General features: G+C 41.7%; 1 protein-coding gene across 4 annotated transcripts in view; it reads left to right on the top strand.

The window, feature by feature from the left end:
• gria1a (glutamate receptor, ionotropic, AMPA 1a) overlaps nucleotides 1-21,353 on the top strand; it is a 91,550-nt gene that overhangs the window by 47,319 nt on the left and 22,878 nt on the right. For all 4 annotated transcript variants that reach the window (XM_033632481.2, XM_033632480.2, XM_033632479.2 and 1 more), the window contains exons 10-11: nucleotides 2,871-3,077; nucleotides 3,807-4,252. In XM_033632481.2, the coding sequence (XP_033488372.1) occupies nucleotides 2,871-3,077; nucleotides 3,807-4,252 (653 nt within the window). The remainder of the gene's footprint in view (nucleotides 1-2,870; nucleotides 3,078-3,806; nucleotides 4,253-21,353) is intronic.

Genomic DNA, 21,353 nt, shown 5'->3' with positions numbered 1-21,353 from the left:
TCTCAGAATATCAACATTTTTTTGTAAATAATTGTGTGTAAATGTAAATATAAGTGCTAGATCGTAGGCAACTGGACTTGCTTGAGTTTCTTGAAGATGTTTTACCTCTCATCCACGAGGCTTCTTCAGTTGTCTTGGATGAGAGGTGAAACGTCTTCAAGACACTCAAGCCAAGTCCAGTTGCCTACGATATAGCACTTTTGATTAGCATGACCTGGATGACTGAGAATCTTCACCGACAAATCTCGTAAATAGCTTTTGTTGCGTAAGGAGCTTGAGTTTTCGATGTTTTTCCCTTGTTTTTCTTGCTCCCTTGTTGTTTCGTTTGTGGGATATGTGACATATGGTGCACAGGCTTTTGTCAGTTATTCAGAAACACACCCACATCTGATTAACTCCCCCACACCTGTTCACACCTATGAAGTGGGTGGAGCAGTTACTGTTTAAGCTCAGTGGTGGAAATAATGGTGCTGAACACTCTTGACGAAGGTCCAGCAGGACTGAAACGTTAGTGTTACTAATGAATTGCGAAGCTGAGCAACAGCAGTGTGCAGGGTTTTCTGTTCAAATACTCAGGTGAAATAGATAGAAAGTAATTGATAAATATAAATAATAAATAACATTCAGTTTGAAATTTAGTCAATTGAGCACATTTTTTAAAAAATGACAGGTGATGCTGATGAAGGGGTATTTCACTTTTTCTGACAGGACTCTGGTGATGCATGAGACAAAAAAGGAGCTGATGCAGAGCACTGGGCATGCTACAGTACATGAATCCTAACATGTAGTCGACTGGCATCTAATTAAAAAAACGTGAAAATCCTCATTTAAACCCGACGGTTGCAGTCTCCCAAGAGAACGGACCTAAAATAAGTCTCTCTGACATAATCTCCTATCAGTGTCCCCTTTTCTTGGAAGATAAATTGGTTTTCTGTCTTGGAACCTAAGAGAAGAGATAAGGTGTGAACAGTTATTGGGCTGCGGGGTAGCAGTGGAGTTTTACACCGTATAACTTTTGTGGCTGCTGATTCGTTGCCTGGGGGAGTGTGTTGTTTTGCCAATGTGAAGGTTTCACTTTGTGCTTTCCCACAATCCCTACCGTCCCAGCTACTGCTTTCAGACCACGCCGGGGTTAACGGGAGATTCGGAGGAGTGAAGCAGAGCATGTTTAATGGGAAATTGGCGCTTGGTGTCTTCACGATCGAGGCTTTATACTTAAACCAGGCCACGGCTGGAATTTTAAGATTTACTGTAAGCATGCTAGATGTTGGTTATTACTGGTATACACCTTGTGTGTAGCCATGAAAATATAAATAGTTACTTTATTAGGCTTTCAGCAAGAAATGGCAGCATTAAATGGCAAATTATGTAATTTGGTCTGTTTAAATTGCTCTCAAAGGAATAAAAGAGGGTGATTTGTGCAATATGGTCAAACTAATCAAACACACTCATTCCCATGCATTTTGTATACGTCTGTATGTGTGTGCATAATGTTTGTTTGAAATGTGTTCTTGCGTGTCTCTGTATTATGTTCAACATGCTTGACTGACAGCGGATCTCAGCGGAACTGTTCGAGGGCAATGAGACTGAGTCCTGCAGGACCCTCTGTATGCCATGACATGCCTCAGTGTGCACGCGTGTGTCTGTGTGTGTGAGGGCACACGTGCATACTCACATGTGTGTGTATCTGTCTGCGACTGCGAGTGCAAGTGTATACCCTGTCAAAGCGCAGCACGCCAGACCTTTCTCACCACTGTCTCCCTGGGGTGCCGTTTCCCTACCAGTGGGCCTCGGGTTTCCATGTGTAACAATGATTACCTTCACCTCAACCATAGAGAGTAGGAGAACCCACATAACCGTAACACACACAGGAACACCCCCCACACACACACACACACACACACACACTGGACCCTGATGAAATATGATGGCAGGATTTGCTCCGCTCAGCACAGCCTTAGCTAAAAGCAGGCACACATAACAACTTGTGGGAATTGAGGTGCTCCAAGTGCTGGTGGACAGTGCAGACGGAGTTGACTGGAAGTCTATATGAAATACATTTTTCTTAAGGTAAAGCGGGGCCCCAGGTGTCATGTCAGCTGTAATTTCTCAGGACACCCAATCAGTGTGAGATGTACAAATGCGGGTGCGATATAACAAGAATAACAGCCTGGCCCTGGAGCAGAGGTCAGCGATATACATGGCTCAAACATAGACACACATACACACACATAGGGACTCCTTCTTCTCAGATACAGTGTGTTCTCAGCTTTAATAACCCTGTCCAATTCCTCCGCTTCCTCACAACCTGCTCCGAGTTAATAGCGCACCTTTCAATGTGGCAAACGCTGTCGTAATGATGATACTTATGCACCTTTTGTGTTTGAATTACACACCATACCTCCAAGGAACAAAGCCAAAATAATATCTTATAATTTCATGTAATTATCTTTTCTTTCAAACCTTTCAGAGTAACAATTATATTTTTGGCCCATTAAGATTTTTTTTTCTAAAGCCTCAGCTATGGAACAAGAGGTAAAAAAAGATAAGTGATGAATGGCACCGAAGCATTAAATGCACCCATAGTCCCTTCCCAATTTTTTGAATAGTAATATAAAACTTAACTACATGCTAAAGCTTTATTATCACCCATAATGCTGTCTCTGACTAGATAAGCTTAACAAACTGCCTAGCTGTAAAGTAATGTTACTTACAGTCACAACAGCTTGTGACAAGAAATGATGCATATCTGCACATTTTGTTTTCACATCAGCAAATTCGTGATTATTTTAGAAACTGTTCTGTAATTTCCTGTATGTTATTTTTGACACTGGGGTGTAATTGCATTAAAATTGCCCTACGTCCGACAGGAGTCTCCATATGTGATGCTGAAGAAGAACCACGAGCAGCTTGTGGGAAATGACAAGTACGAGGGCTACATTGTGGAGCTGGCTGCAGAGATAGCCAAACACGTGGGCTACCAGTACAAACTGAAGATTGTTTCAGATGGCAAATATGGAGCCAGGGATCCGGAAACCAAGATGTGGAATGGCATGGTGGGAGAACTGGTGTATGGGGTGAGTGGACGGGATTATTCCCCATTTAAAACTGGATAACAGACATAAACTACTAAAAGACTAATGTGAATGCTGTCTAGCCTTAACATGCTGATGTGAACATTGTCAAAACCAGTAAATTAAAGAGACTTAGACTTTTATTTTAATAGTAATTAAAGACAGAAAACTTCCTAGATTTACTAACCCCTTACTGTAAATATTGTCAGTCTGACAGTGTCCAATGTCATTGGATCAGAGCACTGTTAATCTGCATGCTGCAGCATTTGTAAAAATATAACAAGTTAAATTAATAATTTATGTGATGTTTTTGTATTTAATAGAACAAACCTCTGTTGTCCTACCCATGCAAAACAGTCCTTAAATACAAAATGATTTTCAGGCCCTTGTGCCGTGCCTCTTTTCATGAAGTACCTCCTGTCTTGGGGCACAAGACACTGCACAAGAGCCTGAAATCGTGCCTAATGTTTTTTAAAGCCAATTTTCAATGCTATATTTATTTCAGATAGAATTTTCTGATTTCCCAGGGGCTCCCCCCGACTAGTTCTTGGTCCCCCTCCTGCCACCTAATTTGAAAAATCCTGAAATCAACTCTGCTACTTAGATTCTTTGCTTTAAGTGATTTGGTGAAGACAATCTTGTGCTTTCCTCATTAACACACGCATATTTTAGAACATAAAAAAACGATGTGTACGTCATTTTACATGGCTGCCTGCCTCTGTCCCTCCCTAGAAAGCAGATGTGGCTGTGGCTCCTCTGACCATCACCCTGGTCCGTGAAGAAGTGATCGACTTCTCCAAGCCCTTCATGTCCCTGGGTATCTCCATTATGATCAAGAAACCCACCAAATCCAAACCTGGCGTGTTTTCGTTCCTGGACCCGCTGGCTTACGAGATCTGGATGTGCATTGTGTTTGCCTACATCGGCGTCAGCGTCGTTCTGTTCCTTGTCAGTCGATTCAGCCCGTATGAGTGGCACGCTGAGGACTATGAGGAGGGCGCTGAGCCGCAGACTCCCGACGCAGCATCAGCATCCAACGGGGTGCAGCAGGGCCAGACACCAACACAACAGAACACCAACCAGCAGAGTCCCGAGCAGACCAATGAGTTCGGCATCTTCAACTCCCTTTGGTTCTCACTTGGGGCCTTCATGCAACAGGGCTGCGATATCTCACCTCGGTAAGAAACTCAGGCAGCAAATTTTGATGTATTGCATCCACAGTGCTTTGAGTCTCTGCTTTTGTTTGTTGGTACACAAAGAGACACTAAGTGCCACCTACGTACAATATATTTCTGTCTGCCACACCGACGCTTCAACATTGTGTGTTGCTTTTTTGTTCAACTCAGTTGGGCTTTGTTTATTGAGATTTTGTTCTTTGCTAGTCACTTGTCATACAGAGCGACGATAAAAGTTTGATGAAGAGCAGCAGAGGGAGTTTATGATGTGGTCATGTTGCAGAGTGTTGTATTTTCATCCTCCTGTTTCCAGATACTTCCTGTGGTGATATAAACATGCCATGAACTTCTAGTACTATAAAAACTTGTTGTTGGTAGCTCTCTCCAATGTTTTCCAATTTTCAAAACTATCTATCAGTGTGCCGGTCTGTGTATCGATCAGTCAGTCTGTGGGTGAAGGTAAATATCAGAACCTTTGGAGATTGTTATGAAGGATCCTGGCGTGAGTATTGAGTGGTATGTGTCAGCTTCCCCTCGAGTGCTCTCATGAGCTGTGGTATGAAACCATTCTCAAAAGGTCACCAATTAAAAATCTCATTAAGTGTTTGAAATTAGAGACACTGAGGTCGACTTTCTGAGCTTTCCAGAGGGAGTAGCAGGAGGAGATGAGAAGATAATGTCAGTGTTATCACTGTTAGCTCTAAACCAGCAGAGACAGGCTGGGTCATGGATAGACACAGAGCGTCTTGTCTCTTTAAACATTAAGCCACATACATTATGTATACGTGCAGTGTGGTGGTGAAAGTATGCATAATATATCTACTAACTATACTGTGAGGATGGAGCGGCTGATACTGTTGCTTCGAAGAATAGTTGTTAGTGGGCTCAGATGATCAAATATCTAAGATTCCTGCCTCTACCCTAACACAGTGGAGATGAATGCCTATTTTAGTTTGTGATGGACCTTTTATGCTCATTTTCAGGTTCATACTTGTATTCTGGGTTTCTACTAGAACGTGTTTACATGCTTTAATGTTCAAAGAACACTTTATGTTCCTTCACTGTCTGTGCTGGAACACTTGCATTCACTCTATGTCTGAAACGCTCCGTTCAAGTGCCTGTCTCTATAAACCCCCCTTCCAAACAAAGCTCAGTCTGCACTGTTTGGTCAGTGTCTCTAGTTCTTCTGTACCTTGGTGTCATTGCAGCCGAGGGACTGTAATGGGAAGTAGCAACACTTTCTACTATGAAAAATCACCCACAAAAGCTTCTAAGCCAAAATCTTTACAACTGGAGATGTTCCAGAAGGAATATACTCTGAAATAAGCACGCAGCTCAATGTATCTCAATGGTTTGTATGATATGTTATGAAAATGCCCTCACAACGATACGTATGATATCTAAATGAGTTAGCGCGCCATGAATGATGTTACGTACTTAACATAAATTTATGTAGGTTAGGTTTGGGCAAGGAAAGGAAAAGAAACATGGTGACAACACTTTAATGACTTTAAGTTCACCTGGTTCATTTCACATGGTATCAAACATCAGTTTCCTGGGGGAAAGTCGTGTTTTGTGACCCATCCACCATCTCAACCCTGCCTCTTTACGTGGACTACTTCCTTGCTTACTCCTGTCAGCACGTTGGTCACATGATCGCAGCCTTCTGAAATTCATGGGTTATACACAAATTACTGGCTCGTGATTACGTGGGATATATACGAATTTTTACTTTTCGTAGGTATAGGAACAGCCTGTATACCTACAGTATATGTAGCAGTGTACGTAACGTAAACACTTGCAGTAGTGTGCCTGAAGTAGGTGACCTAAAGAAACTGGTCATGTGTTGCATGTCTCTTAAGCCCAGTTTAGACCAAAGATTTGCAATGAGACAAGTTGAAACTTGCAGCTAATTGCAATGCGCCATTCAGCAACATTCTAAAAACCTGCCAGTTCACACCAATGCAAATAGAGGAGATGGTGTATCATCTCTGTGCAACAACTCTCTGTACTTGGATTCTGTTTTCCAGCTTTTCAGGCTCATTTTGTGGTTGAATATGATTTGTAGCATCTTAAAATATAAATGAGGATAGTGATAGTGAGATACTGGCTACAGCTGCATTTGTAGTAGTGATGAAACAGCAAAAACATGAATAAAACAAGCATTGGATCGACTGTATTCATAATAAATAAACCACAATAATATAAGTAAGCAGCTCCAATTAATCAGTCAATGAGAATGTGTGTGTGTGTGGTGGGGGCGGCATAAGCACATACAGCGAGCAGCAGCAGTGACCCACCATCCCACACCGGCACAGGTGAAGATGGAAAGAGAAGCTCAGTGGGGATGGAGCACCTACTAACATTCAGTCATTTTGACTTGACCAGTGGACCTCACTACAAGCTGATTGGATGTTGAAACAGGTGACAAGCTTTGCGCTCTGAAACCAGATGCCAGTGATTTGAGCCACTGAGTTGCAGGTGACGCCATCAGGCTGCTTGAGTGGAGCTGAGACCGGCCAGTTCACTCCGCTGAAACTTTTCTCTGCAATGGTTTAAAATGGTTTTGTCTCGTCGGGAATCTTTGGCCTGAACTAGGCTTTAAGTAGAAAAAACGTTGGTAACGGATGATTCAGAATAGTCTGAAGCTTGACCATCAGCCAGAACATTGGATATTGTAACAATATCCAACAGTGGAAAAGCAGTTTCAGTGAAAACTGTTCACAGTCACATCTGACACAAGTCCAGAGTGTTCAGGACATTGTGTAACATGACTGTTGAACTCTCTTTTATAACTTTTCAATGCTGTGAGCACCATACATACATTTTATTCAGCTGTATTGTATCCGGGATAATGGATAAGCCTGAGAAAATAAAACCAAATCTATCTGCACGGCTGGATACCACCAGAGGAAGGTAGAAAGCATGTTCTCTTGTATTTTGGGTGATCCGACCTCTGCATCATCTAAGCTGATCAGTGACCGACAACAGGAGACGTGTTGTGTTTGCAAGGCTCCCCATTCTGAATGCAGGCAGCAGTGCTCAGTCAACCTTCTCTGATTGAGCAGCTGAAGGTTAAAGAAATTTCAGCAATGTGTAGCAGTCCATTTTTTTTTTTTTTATCTTGGCTACCATCTTGTGACATTTTTAAAATGTATTTTCACTCTGCGCTTACCTTACACAAATATCAAAAGGGAGGAAATCTCAGCACCTACAGGCCTGCATGCTGTAGATGCTCAGCAGTACATGATGTAGGTACTGGATCCCCTCTCCCACGGGCCTTCACCTGACATTTACCATTTTCTGCCTGGAGACTCCGCTGTGCTTCTTGCAGGATGAAGCCTATTGTCCGAGCGCTCTTCTCTTACAGCCAGAAAATGCATCTTCAATAAATATTGATTTCCTCATACGCCTCGCAGAGAGAGAGAGAATGTCACCATGCATCCGCAAATTGTCCATTCCCTGTGGTCTCTCTTTGTATGCACACACACACTTCTGTGTGAGTGTGTGTGTGTACATTTATGTGTATGTCTCTGTATGCATGCTTGACCCGACATGGGTTCATGCGTATTTGCGCAGATTTGCATTTGTTTTGCCTGGGGAGGGGGAGCAGTCTCTGCTGATGCAAGACGTTTCACTGACTGTTTAAGAGGAAAAAGCAGATTGTTTCTTTACTTGCGGCTGTTCTGCTGATGCCACCTTTGACTGCAAATTAACCAGACGTAAGACATGTTGCATTTCATCTCCTGACTGTTGGCCTAAAGTCCCATTTCCCTTCTGACATAGATAAAAAAGATGTGAAATGGCAGCACCTAACGGGAACATTTTGGTACTTTTGTATGTTCTTATTTAAATAGAACAGAAGATTTCCTCAGTGTAACCCGTGAGGCTTTAAGGGCTCCTACCCTCCAAGGATTTGACTCAAATGTCTTCCGTTTCTTACAGTGTCCTTTCAAGGTGACTCTCATTGTCCCTTTTTGTGTCTTTGGTGACACAGAAACTGTTTGGGAGTCAGTATGGAAGCATTATGAAAAAAAAAGAAACAAAAACACCACAAGTCGGTTAGCGTGTGTAGCAGCCCACAGTGTAACGATTCGGATGGTGGAGTCTGCTCAGTGTCTTGAAAACCAACACAGTGAATGTTTCACCCCACTGAATACTGCCCTGAAGGAAACATCTTCCCCTTGAATATTTGGGTGACCTAGTTGCTCTAGTTAGCACAGCCTGTATTCACACACGGAGGTGCGTGTTGATGTATCTCCTAAAGCGTTAGAAGGAGCACCTGCTAGATTTAAAAGGGACACGTGTTTTGTCAGATGAAAGCAGTAGTATTTGTAACCTCACATGTTCTGTTGTTGGGATTTCATATGAACACTGTGTACTGTTGCCTTCGGGCTATTGGGATTTGAGAGAATGAGTTTTTTTATCCAGAGAGACTTCTGTGAGAACACTTGTTCTTTTTTGAATGTGAGCCTGTACTTCGTTCTTTAGATGTTTTTTGTCGGTAACTCATGCACAACCTGTGTTTGTACACTTTATTTTAATCCATTTCCAGGTATGTGAATAGACTTATATCATCATAGCAGCAGGTGTGGTGGGTGGGTTTTCGTAAAGCCTAGTTTAATGTGAAACTGAAATTTTTGGTAATTACCCTTTTCTATGTCTTCTGATTACTGAATTCTTATTGTACTGATTTATTTTATGGCAACAGTAGTTGGGTGGGGGGAATTCTGCATTGTATACCTTTAAATATCACACAACAATTATACTATTGCAGAAACTAATATATTATTATATTATTTGAACACAAATAATTATGACAAATCATGTAGGCTGTACTTTATCGTCACCTGGTCGAGTACTTTGATCGTATCTTTTGTATGTAAAATCTCAATCTGAAAAGTAACAGCTTTCAAATAAATGTTGAGTAAAATGTACTAGGGCTGTCCAAAACAATTGTTTTTCTAACGATTAATCTAGCAATTATTTTTTTTTGCTTAATCAACTAATCTAACGATTCATTTTTCGATTAGTCTAATGATTATTTTTTCGGTTATCGATTATTTTTCCATCATTTGATTGAGGCAATTTAAACAATATGGACATCAAAACATTTATTATTAACATTAACATCAGTGTTTTGCCTACCATTATATTAGCCCCGCCCCCCCTTGAAGGTCAAACTAATTTTATTTTCTATATAGCACCAGATCACAACATAAGTAATTTAAGGTTACCTTTCCTATAGAACATTTACTTTTATTAAACAAAGTAAATAGCCTTATGTTACTTATCTTATGCCATTTCTGTCTATACATGGTCGCACGTTTACAGTTCTCCTCTGCTCTCTGTAACGCGCATGGCAGTGTTCGGCCCCGACGCACGCATAATTCGCATCAACGTATTTACGTAGTCGATGACACCGTAGACAACGTCGACTCGTCACCCCAGCCCTAGAATGTACAGTATTTCCCCCTGGAATGTCAAAGTACCTTAAAATTAAGTATAAATTCAGTATTTGGGTAAATGGTACTTATGTGGAACCCTAATGCTAATTGTCCAAGTTTACAAGACAGAATAGACAGTTAGCCGGCTAGCTAGCATCTGCAATATTTGTCAAACTAAACAGTATGTTAGGTCAGTTTCTGTGTCTGTGTGCTGTGCTTATTTACTACAGCAGCTAATAAGCTGGTAGAATGAATTTGACATTGCTGTTGTTCCAGCCAACAGGGGCTAACTAGCTGAGTTTGGTGCCAGTTGTTGTTAGCTTCCTGGCTAAAAGATGAGTGGCCACTTACCACTGTCATGAAAAGAGACATAATGAAATAAAAAGTAACCAAGGGAAAAGTATCACTTTGAAATAAAATGTGACATGAAATACAAATGTCACTGGGGAAATTGCCACAGTTAAAAAATCTTTTGAAAAAAGGCATTATGAAATAAAAAATTCTGAATGGAATAAATTGAACTAAAGACTTTTAAGTTTTAATCATTTCTGACATTACTTCACAAACAAGTGGTTGGTTCAGTCATGTGTTTATTTATTTCATATCTAATTATTTTTTTATATAATATTGAACACATTTTAGCTCAGTACTTTGAACCTCTGGTAGCTTATTATTCTCTTGTTATAAAATCTTAAAGCAAAAGAAAACCGTGTAAAAGACATTCTGTCTCTGAATTAGCTGACATTTTTGAGCAGGTGCTTGTAAACCTCTCGTCACTGTGTCTTTGTCACTAATAGGTGAGAACAAAATGTTCTAGAGGTGCATTCAGCTCCGAGGTAGGCAGCTCAAAGCACCTCACTCTTTATGCTTCTCCATTTAATCAGAGACAAAAGGCCAAGGAACAACACTGACGATCCACTCTGTCCTGGATTAATTTCCCTGTCTGCCTGTATCTGTGTGTGCGTGTGTGTGTGTGTGTGTGTGTGTGTGTGTGTGTACTGTATAGACTGATTCTATTAAAAGCAAGCACTTATTGCCATTTTCTATGTCTGCTATCCAACAGTATCGCTTATATTTGTCCAGTCTAAAGTTATGGCATGTGCTTATTCAGTGGCTGTCATACATGCTTGTAGGAGTGTATTCATACACTGATGTCCATGCATTAATGTGTACAGTAAGTGTGTATGCGTATAAGCCTCCCCTGCTCCCCCTGCTATTTATTCTCTGTGAGTCCTTGTTTACCGTGCTCTTTCTAAATGTCAGCACTGTCAGTCAGGCCCTCCCATAAGCCCCAGTCCGTGCTGTTGGGCCCTCCCTGTGTTTATCTCTGACGACAGGTGGACTGTGAGAGTGATACCACACCATTCTGTCCATCCATCCATCCGTCCATCCATTTACTTCCTCTCCTCTCATCTTCTCTGCTGTCCACCATTTATAGATCCCTCCTCCAGTGGTGGTCTTTGCTAAAGAATCTGTCATGTGTGGCACATACCCTCCCATCTCATTGCTCAACTGCGGCACCTTGTTTCACCCGGCACACCTCCCACACTGGGAGATTTAAAAGTGTGATTTTGTATTTTCGCACTAATAACAGTATGTGCTATTGTATAGCTTATGTACAGTAGTCATTTCATGTAACCTCTGAGATCAGAATCAGAAATGGTAATTCCATGGGGACAAAAGGTATACTGTGCAGCAAAGATGCTCTATAACAAAAGGTGACACATTATAAGCTGCACCAATTGTATGAAATGCTATACACTTCATGTCACCTAGGTGGGCGCAGTCACCTCTACCCCCGACCTGCACCTCATTCATGTGAATGAATGAAAGCAGATTAAACACAATACAAGACACTGGATACAGAACAAATGTAGAACTTGCCTCCGTAGTTTGCTGCTCGTTTTTATCTGCTAGCCCAGTATCTGATACCAGCCCATTACAACGTGATATCAGCTGTAGCCAGAGCTCGTGAGAGTGTGCTGCTGAGACAGAGACAGGTCTTGAACAAAGTTAATTTTCTCCTGATTTTTAGGAAAAATACCCTTTTAGTGTCAGAATGTTCGGAAGATAAGCGGCTTCTGAAAAATGTATCCAAAAGTTTCCTCAGAGACTTTGGGCTGAAATAATCTGTCATATTCTGTGCTCATGTTCACTTCTCCCATTGGATTGAATAGACTCAGGATGTGACGCTAGTCTCCTAAAGGGGCAGGGAAGTGGCAAAATCCACATGACACAGATACAGGAAATGACTCTAAAGTGTCTAAACCACCTCTGCTATGCAAGAATTTTCAGTCACTGTTTTTACACAGTCAACACATTCTCACTCCGACCTCTTCACATATTGATGTTTGGTCATGGACTTTCCACATCCACATTGGACGCGCAAGGTACCCTGGGTGTGTTGGTTGTAGACGTTCTGGGACACCCTGTCAAGTTCTGCCTGTTACTTGCATTGTCTTCTTTCAAAACACACTTCCGTTTTCACAGGAAATTTAACGTTTACATAGAGTCTCTTTCAAAATAAATGTACTATGTCGGTACAACACCGCAAATGGACATTTTTTTTTGGCTTTAGAATCTTACGGGGCGCGAACACTGCTCTCTTGGGTGAAAGTCGGTGTTTGTTGGACCCATCCACCACCGTTCCCACCCGCCCCAGTCAGACTTTCACTGCCTTAATTTTCGTCCTTGTCCCACCATGTTTCCCCCTGACTATAACGCAGATCGTCCGCATATCATGCCGGCGTTAAAGAACACCTTTTTTTGTTGGTTTCTGACACCGTAAGTCACTGCCCAAGCAAACAGATTTCGACGACTTTGGAGTGAGACCGGGCTCACACAGCATTCAAACTTGGCCCCTCCTCCCTATGCTGCTTGTACGTACACTTCAAGCTGCTGTACTATTGTAGGAACGTAACAATTGTTGTTATGGAAAAGCCAATCCTGTAGCAAGCTAACTGAACTAACCACCAGCACTTACCTATCCAACAGCAAACAGGCCAACTCAGCATTGCTGTTCATCCTCTTCATCATTGTTCGCCAGTGTAAGTGAAAGCCAACCCATGATACACTCTCATTTTGGAACGAGTTTTGCCCCATGATGTTCCACCTCGCTGTATTAGCATTTTTTTCAACACTGTGTCTGCAATTTTTGTAGCTTCCTCTTGGATGCAAGCTTCTTACGGTCTGGCACTTGATCCCTACCTTTGTATAAAGTCTGGAAGCCAACTGCACACTGTTATTGGCTGGGGCCCATAAATGTCCCTACCACAGGAAATTAAGAATACACCGCCACATGATTCTAGTGGGTTATAAGTGATGATTGAGAGGGATTACTTTTGTATGAGGAAAGTATACCTTTAAGCATGTTCAGATACCCTAAAATTATTGGAGTTTGGGCTTTGATTTCATGAGCTTCTGCAATATCTAAAGAACAAGGTGACCATTGCTGATAAAAGCACCACGCTGTTGGAACGCTTTTACTTTGAAGCAGCAGCCGTACAAAAGGTCCTGTTAACCCAGGTGTATTAAACATTGCAAGTGAGGAATTTACTTCCATACAGCACCAATGAATCATGGCACATATCTCCTGTGTGTTAGCTGAGAGTAAGACAGTATAAACGAACTGCAAAAGAAGCAGCATATACATTCAGCACGATCTGTATCGTACTCGACCTTGTGGGTTTAAACTTGGCTACCACTTTCTGTGTGAAGCTTGCCGGGTGGGAGCTCTTGGCAGGAGGAGAACTTGAGTAAAAGGGCGTGGGTTCATGATGTTCCTCCAGTGAATGTGTTTTGAGATGTTTATGTCTGTGTCTGAAGTCTGTGCGTGTGTGTGTGTGTGTGTGTGTGTGTGTGTGTGCGCCCAGGTGTGTCTGTGTCTGATGGCCCTGTGGAGTTGTCTCTTCTCCACTGTGCCTGTGTTGCTCTCGTTACATGATTCTAGACTGAAATAAATCAGCTCTGTCACTCACATCCCGCCTGCCACAACAGCAATTTCTCAGTCGGGCAGTCAGAATCATTTAATAATGGATTGAGTACTTGGTGTATTATAGTAAACGGGGTGAGGTTTTTGTCATACAGTGATGCTTGTTGTTTATTTTTTGTCAATAATGGCTTGTAGTAATTCCATTCTGAACAGTTGCTGTTTTAAAGGTGCTCTGTGCAACATTCAGAGTATTAATATAGTGGCAAACAGTTATTTGCTATGTGAAGATATGGTGGAGTCATGGCGCCCTGAGCACAGAATGAAGTCACGCTCCCTCAGTGTGTGCTGTAATCTGAGCTGTTCATTGCTGTGGTAGACGATACGGCCACACATGGATGTTAGTGCATGTGAGTCCTACTGAGTGTGTCCGACTGGCTAGCCAATTGCCGCCGCTCTACACTCATACAGCAGTTACCACTGATAAGCACTGTTGCCGTTGTTAGCACTGCTCGCACTGTGGGCACCGTCAGCTGCTTGCTGCCAGCTCACCCACTTCCTTGTTAAGAGCCATGTGCAGGCAATCCCAGCTCAGACTCTGAATCATAGATGTGCTCTGAATGTCACATGCAGCTTCTTGAAAAACTTTGATATTTAAGATGTCAGCGTGTCCTTGAACACAACATCACGGGGAGCTTTCACAATGGTCTCTGCTTGAACCTGCATTAGCGCTGGATGACAATGGAACTTTGACAAAGACACCCAAATGTTCACTGTGGGAGAGTATCTATCACAGCCAAGTTTTCAGTTCTCTTTAACTTGATATTCATCATGCACTCAAAGTGGAACACACTGGCTGTCTGAATAGTGTCAGATCTACAAAAAAATAGACGTATTACACTTAAGCATATGTAGATAATAAAAAAAAATCAGGGCTATTCAATTACAAATTGAATTGAGCTGGATTTCAAAACCAGAAAATGTTGATGGGCTAGACATTTTCAGCAGCCTATTGAAACCTTTTTATTGTTCGCCTTTGGTAATGACGAATTTTAAACAAATGCAAATGAATGCAGTTTTAAAAAACAGCAATGTTTATTGTTTGACTTAAGAATTAAGAAATTATATACACATATTCAAACCAGGCACATCACAAGGTGCAGAAACAGAATGCCAAAGAGTTATCAATGCAGTTAAGGCAGTAACAAGTGGCAGTAACAGTAACCATCTCCCTCCCACACAAGCACATACCTCACCACATGCTGTTTTTTCATTGAGGTCAAGGAAAAGTGATTAGAAAAAGACATAGGATGAGGCCCATATGTTTTGAGGAGCTAATAAGCACGGTTGGAATTGCGTCACATGAAGAGACGTTTTGTAAAAGATATGATTGCCAGTGTCGCCAATCCAATCGGTACATCCTGCCCAATGGTACTGTCATGGCTAGAATTTTCTTAGTCGATCATTTGTTGTTATTTAGGGCCATTAGTTAACTAGTTGCCTGCATGTTTTCAACATTAATTTCATTGTTAAATTACATATTTTGGGCGGGGCAACACAACAGTTTGAGTTCAAAGTGTGAGAAAGAATAGTATCAGTAACATTGTTAACACTGTGCTGCATTACAGAGAAATACAAAACGCCGATATTTTATCTACAAGTGCACGTCACACACTGAGCGAGCCGCCTGTTAATGACGCTGTCAGCAAAGCAGTAATGATTGTGCTAAGTGGCTAATGGACATGTAGCTACTTACATGTTTCAGATGATACGTCATGTTTGTAGTCGACCAATGAAGATGAGTTTACATATCACCTTGGGTTTGTCCTTCACCTTCTCAAAATGATCCCACACTTTGGATTTCCTGCCCGACATGTTATTAACTAGCCTGTGGAATAACCACAGGTATCAGCCCTGTAAATTAACCTGACTCCTGTCTGACTGCTGCTAAGCAACCAATGAAATCTTGCCGACTAATGACCTCTCTGGTTGACTTTTGGCCGACTGTTAGGGGGCAGCTCTAGGTACTGTGCATGTGTAACTCAACAGAGACGAAAAGGAAATGAGATGTCTCACTCGGTTGCTACTTCCAGACACTGTATGTAGTTTATATATTTGTTCTTACAGTACGTATATCAGATTTATGTAAGCTGGGCCACCCAGAGGTTTCTTCTGGGCCAACGTTGTCTCATTGCTGGTACTATTTTAATCCATTTTATTTCTGCAGATTTCTTCTGTTGATGCTGTATGTGTGCTTGTTTATTTGAAGATGCTCACCTTGTTGCACAGCAGGTGTTTTTCCTCCTCCTTCCCAAATTTTACATAGCACACTGTACTATATATATCTCCAGGAAATGCTCCCATCCATGCATCTAATGACAGTCAGTCTCTGCATTACAAAGTTAATGTAGTCATCGGGTCAAGAGGTTTAGTACAGTGTGTATGTATATGTTTGTTGTATGATCTAATGTAAGTGGCTGTTTAGTTGTGTAACAAGCCCTCAGGGAGGAGCTAAGTGGGTTTTTTTTTGCTTTGTGATCAAGGGAATTATTGATCTTATCATATCAAGTATCACATTGCGTTATTGTTGTTGTCATTATCATTAACAACGAGAAATTAGATTGTGTTACGAGCCACAGAGTTACATAATTGTGGTGTTGTGAGTTGCTGTCAAAGCAGTTGGGGAAGACTTGATGGGAGGGAATTATTTATTCATAAAGAGACGGTTCAGTTTAGTTCACGGCATCACTTATGTTTTATTTATTTGGAGATTGCATGAAGGCGACTTTTGATCATACATGCATGCACGCTCACTTGCAGAAACTAGTGAGAGAGAGAGACACACACACACACACCCTCAGAGGATCTCACTGGGGTATCACGCTTTGTACACAGACAAAGACACCATCCCCTCAGAGGCACATACTCCAGTCAAATCTGCATTTAAAACACAGTCACACAGAAGCGCACATATGTTTCCAGCTGCAGAGAGGAGTTTGCTGTAATCAAGCTGTGACAGTGTATGAATGTCTTTCCTGCAACCATGAATTATACACCAGGCTAGAGGCCGCATGGGAAATCTACCTGGACCAAAGTAAACATTGCCAATAGTTTGACTGGAAAGATGTGCACCGTGACGCTTAGAGGCTTATCAGTCAGCCCTGTGTTTGCTGCTCTGTAAGTTGCAAGGTGCAATGAGAGCTTTCACTCTGTAATAGCAATTCTATCCTACTATAGGGTTGGTTGCCCTTATAGAGAGAAAGCCAGAGAGAGGGAGGGGAGGAGGAGTGAGATGACTAAAGTCTCTCTCAGCTCAGCTGTACTGTTTGGAGTGCAGAGTGTGCTGCCATGGCAACCATAAAGAGACACAGATTTTTATGTCAGGCCAGTACAGCTTCACATCAAGTGTCTGTGAAACTGCAGTTGAGTGCACACATGCATGTCATCTCTTTGTGTTATTACGCATCCAAATTGAACGCGCCATAAGTCAGTTTTTATGTGCGCTGATGGTATTGATTTTCAGTGAACAGTTGTGATGTATCCGTGTTTGGATTCCTGTTTTCTGGCTGGAGTGACTAAGAGGCTGTGCGTATGTGTGTGGGCGCGTAGCAAGCGCTCTCACAGCTCGCCAGCACTGACTTATCTCAGGTTACATGGGGCTAAGAAAGCATCCATGATATCACTCAGCGACCCTGTGCACAAGCACGGATACAATGATTACAGGCATATCTCAATCACATTGATTCTCTGCAGCGGCGCTGGGAATGGCTGGGAGCTAAATTGTGGTGTTTTACATGCACCACCACTCAAACGAGCCATATGTTGTAAAGCAGCACTTAACTCTGCTGCTTCTTAATGAAACAAACATGCATTAAACGATTACATAGCATTTTGTATCATAATGCTTTTTGTCAAATTTGCTGTAGCGTACTTGAATGAGTTTAATTACGAGCTTTTGGTGAGGTTGCTGCAGGCTGGTAACAACATTATCATAATATTCTCTTTTCAACTCAATGGCATGGTAATGCTGACCTTTAGCGGGAGAGAGAGGGAGAAGGAGAGAGAGACGTTTTAATAAATCATTATTTTTTTGCGCCCTGCTTAAAGCTTGCATGTTAGTTTGGCCTTGAAGATGAAAGCGCTCTGAAAATATACCATCTAGCAACCGTGCGACTATCAAAACAAAAGCAACCAAGCAAACAGAAATCAGAAGCAAACCCACCACTTTGCAACAATATTGGCCATAACACATTCTCATCCCCCAGAGCCTCATTTAGCAATATTGAGACAGAGAGAGACAGAATGAAGTGGTGGAAAGCTTCAAACACACTGTAAGCGTCAGATAAGTGCATTTTCAAAAAGTGTCTGTTGTTTTCAGTGGCCTGGTGTGCACTAAAAGCATCGTGTGTTGCACATCAAACCAATTTGCCGTGTCTACTCGGAGCTTAGTTCAATTTTGAAGCCACAGCGGAGGAACAAAATTGCCCTTTTGCGTGTGGTTTCGGGAACCACAGTGACCTATATGGCAGCAGAGTTACATAAAAAGGTAATCACATTTATAAATACTTCATTCTGGTTAATTATCCAGACATGCCCACATTATTATGCATGTTTTTAACAGGCTGTTTTTTGCTGAGGAGGCTATAGGGAATCAAGAGCTTAATAAAACTTTTATCAACTCATAGCATTTACAAGCAGCTAAGGCATAGTTGGGGAAACACTAATTAACAAAAGCCCTGTGATATAAGTCAGCAAATTGAAAGGGCTGTTAATCCAGAATACAGATGAGACATATGGGCCAAATAGTAGTACGATAATTGATGTTTTGTTGATTCACATTAGCCCCAAATCATGTGCAGAGTGCAGAATAAATTATGAAACATGTTTGCTGTAATGCCATTGGAACGTAATGAAGCAGTAGCCCGACGTTCTCTGCCTGCACTGTGCAACAAATCACGCAACTGAGATGATTCACCTCAATTATCACAGCCTTTAGATATTAGATGAAAGTACGAACACTGTGTACACTACAGAGCTGTGCATGAAATATCTTTCCAGTAGCCTCTGACTTGGTTGTTCAAAAACTTTTTGGAGAAATAACTGATGTGCCCAGCAAAGGAGGATAATGGTATTTTCTAAGACTTGTATTTACAGTATTTGGCTGAACCTCAGAGGAAGGTCTTTGTGTGAGAGCACATAAAAATGCAGACTCGCTTTATCTGCTGTAGTCTGGCCGTGTTCATTAGTGGATGCTTTCTGATGCAGTCTTGATATAAATAATGCTCTGGTGTTATGTTGTCACTTTTTTTTATATCTCTGTCATCTCTTTCACATCGAGGGAGCTGCGGTTGCTAAGGATATTTCCTGCAATTCACCACAACAGTGGCCAATTAGTCAGCACATACTCACTAACACTTAAGACGCTGTTATAACACGGGGTGTGTTTACACCTCTCTGTGTCTGCTGCATCTGTAGTTTTTTCTGCTTCTATGCATGCCTTTTTTTTTGCTTGCAGGCTCCACTTTGCCAGCCTGTCACTCTCACTCTATCTTTTTTATTGACTTGCACAACACAAAGTCGCGTCCATCCAAGACAAGACGTGGGAGTGGCTGTGCCCAGTCATTAGGAACATACAGCTGTCTCGCTAATTTTTAAGAAGCAAAAAAGCGGTGTAGCAGAAAACTCCTTTTCCATCCCTGATTTGTCTTAGAATCACACCATAATTAGAGACCATTTTCTTTCTCATTTAAACCTCTGTAATTCCTAATCCATTGTAATGTGGCCATTACTGGCTCATTTTTTACACTTGCTAAAGTCATTAGTCATTGCTAATTACCATATCGAATAGAGGAGGCCAGCCGGGGGAATTCTAATGAGAGTTTAGAGCTACAGCAGATTCTCAGGGAGCTGTGGGTGGAGATCGTACAGCAGAGGATGAAGATCTGGATCTGACATGCTGTAGAGAGGTGGCCCAATTGGTTTTGCTGTCCATCATAACAGACACACACGGAGGAGTGTTAGTCTCTCTTATTTGTGAGCACATAGGCTTGCACTTCTTATAATGGTATTGTACTGTACCGTACATATATGACATGCTCACATGCTAGGGTTGGATTTGCAGTCTGAGTTGGAATAAATACTTAAATACATTAGAGCTGCCAGACTTAATATTCTTGCCTGATCAAAAAAGTACAAGTATATGACATATGTGCTAAATCCACAGATAACAATCACCTGACTCTGCAGTTTACCTCAGCTCTGCAGTGTTTCAGTGTCTGTCAGCTTTTTAGTTTTACAGTCCAAACTTTACTGTTTTAGTTCAGTCTCACCGGTCTCATCAACCCTGTTTCCAGATGCAGCAGTACCTGTTTTCTTTTACAGAGCTCGTTTTGTGTCTTGCTGTTGGATACGTCCCCTCATCGTGAGACATGTTACTCAAGCTACTCAGAGAACCAGGGTTACGCAAGTGACCTAAAATTCCACTAAACCCCCTGAACCTCAGACTGGCAGTGTGTCATCTAGAGTAGGCTCTCATCACCATGCCCCCCTTCCTGCGTAGATGGCTACACAGGGAGTAGAAACATGTCTTCAAATTTCTACTTTAACAAACCGCTTTAAATTGGTAACGCATGCCAAAAAGTTGCCGTGTTGTTGGTTGTACCAACAATGAATCCAATTACCCTGATCTCCAAGTTGTTGCAAGATAAAAGGGCTTTGACTTCAAGTTATAGATCAGACCAACATTGCATCATTACCAAGGCTGCGTCCCCTTTTGGGAAAAGAAACACGGTGTTACATAAGGAGAGAAACAGGAAAATGCAGAATAGCTGTTGTGTAGCAGGTAACCAAGACTTTCATGCTAAAATTTGAGGCACATAATATACTTAGATTTTCACTGACAGCGTGGTAAATGGCTAGATAATGCTGATGACAGTCACTACTGATGGACAGCTAACGTTAGCTTGAGTAGGAGGCGGCTGCAGTACAATCATACAGTGCAGCAGCATGATTGTCATCTCCAGGTAAATCTCACTCTAGATCAAACAACTGGCTACCAGCAGGTTGCTTATTTACAGAAAACACAACCAACGCTACCTGGTGATTCATTCAAATATGTATAGATATACAGATAAGCAATATCCTGCTCCTGCTAGGTTATTGATCCACTTGGATGGGGGGAGACTAAAGGGACATGACAGCGATCAATGGATCATGAAGCTCAGGTTCAGGCAAGGTCGCATGACAAATATTTGACATGTCTATATAACAAACGTTTGTTTAACAAGATGTATTTATACGTACAGACGTGTCAAGAATTATAATCCAAACACACGTCAAATTAAATTGATGTCTATAGGATCTGATTCTGCTTTCTATCCCGAAAAGGGGGTGTAGCCTTGACGTTCTGTTACGTACTAATATTTGCCGGGGTGACATTTACCCGCCCAGCTGTAAAGCACAAGCAGACAAAGTTAGCGAGAAGCTGGTGAACATATTTGAGCATATAGCAGCTATAGAGCCAGAAATTTCCTTAAGGTGTTGACAGAGACAAAAAAAGAGCCAGAAATGGAATGAAACAGTCAGGGTGGTCCCATTGCTTCATATTTACTGGATGTGTAAATGAGCAGTTGTGTTGCGATCACTTTATGATATGATGATGATCTATGCTATATTTTAGTTTCGCAGGGGCTTGTTGAATGATTTAAGCAATCAACTATCAAAAATCATT

The sequence above is a fragment of the Epinephelus lanceolatus genome, chromosome 7, assembly GCF_041903045.1.
Source record: "Epinephelus lanceolatus isolate andai-2023 chromosome 7, ASM4190304v1, whole genome shotgun sequence".
NCBI classification, from domain to species: Eukaryota; Metazoa; Chordata; class Actinopteri; order Perciformes; family Serranidae; genus Epinephelus; species Epinephelus lanceolatus.
Note: the sequence above shows the minus strand (reverse complement) of the source record. Positions and strands in the feature narration are given on the sequence as shown.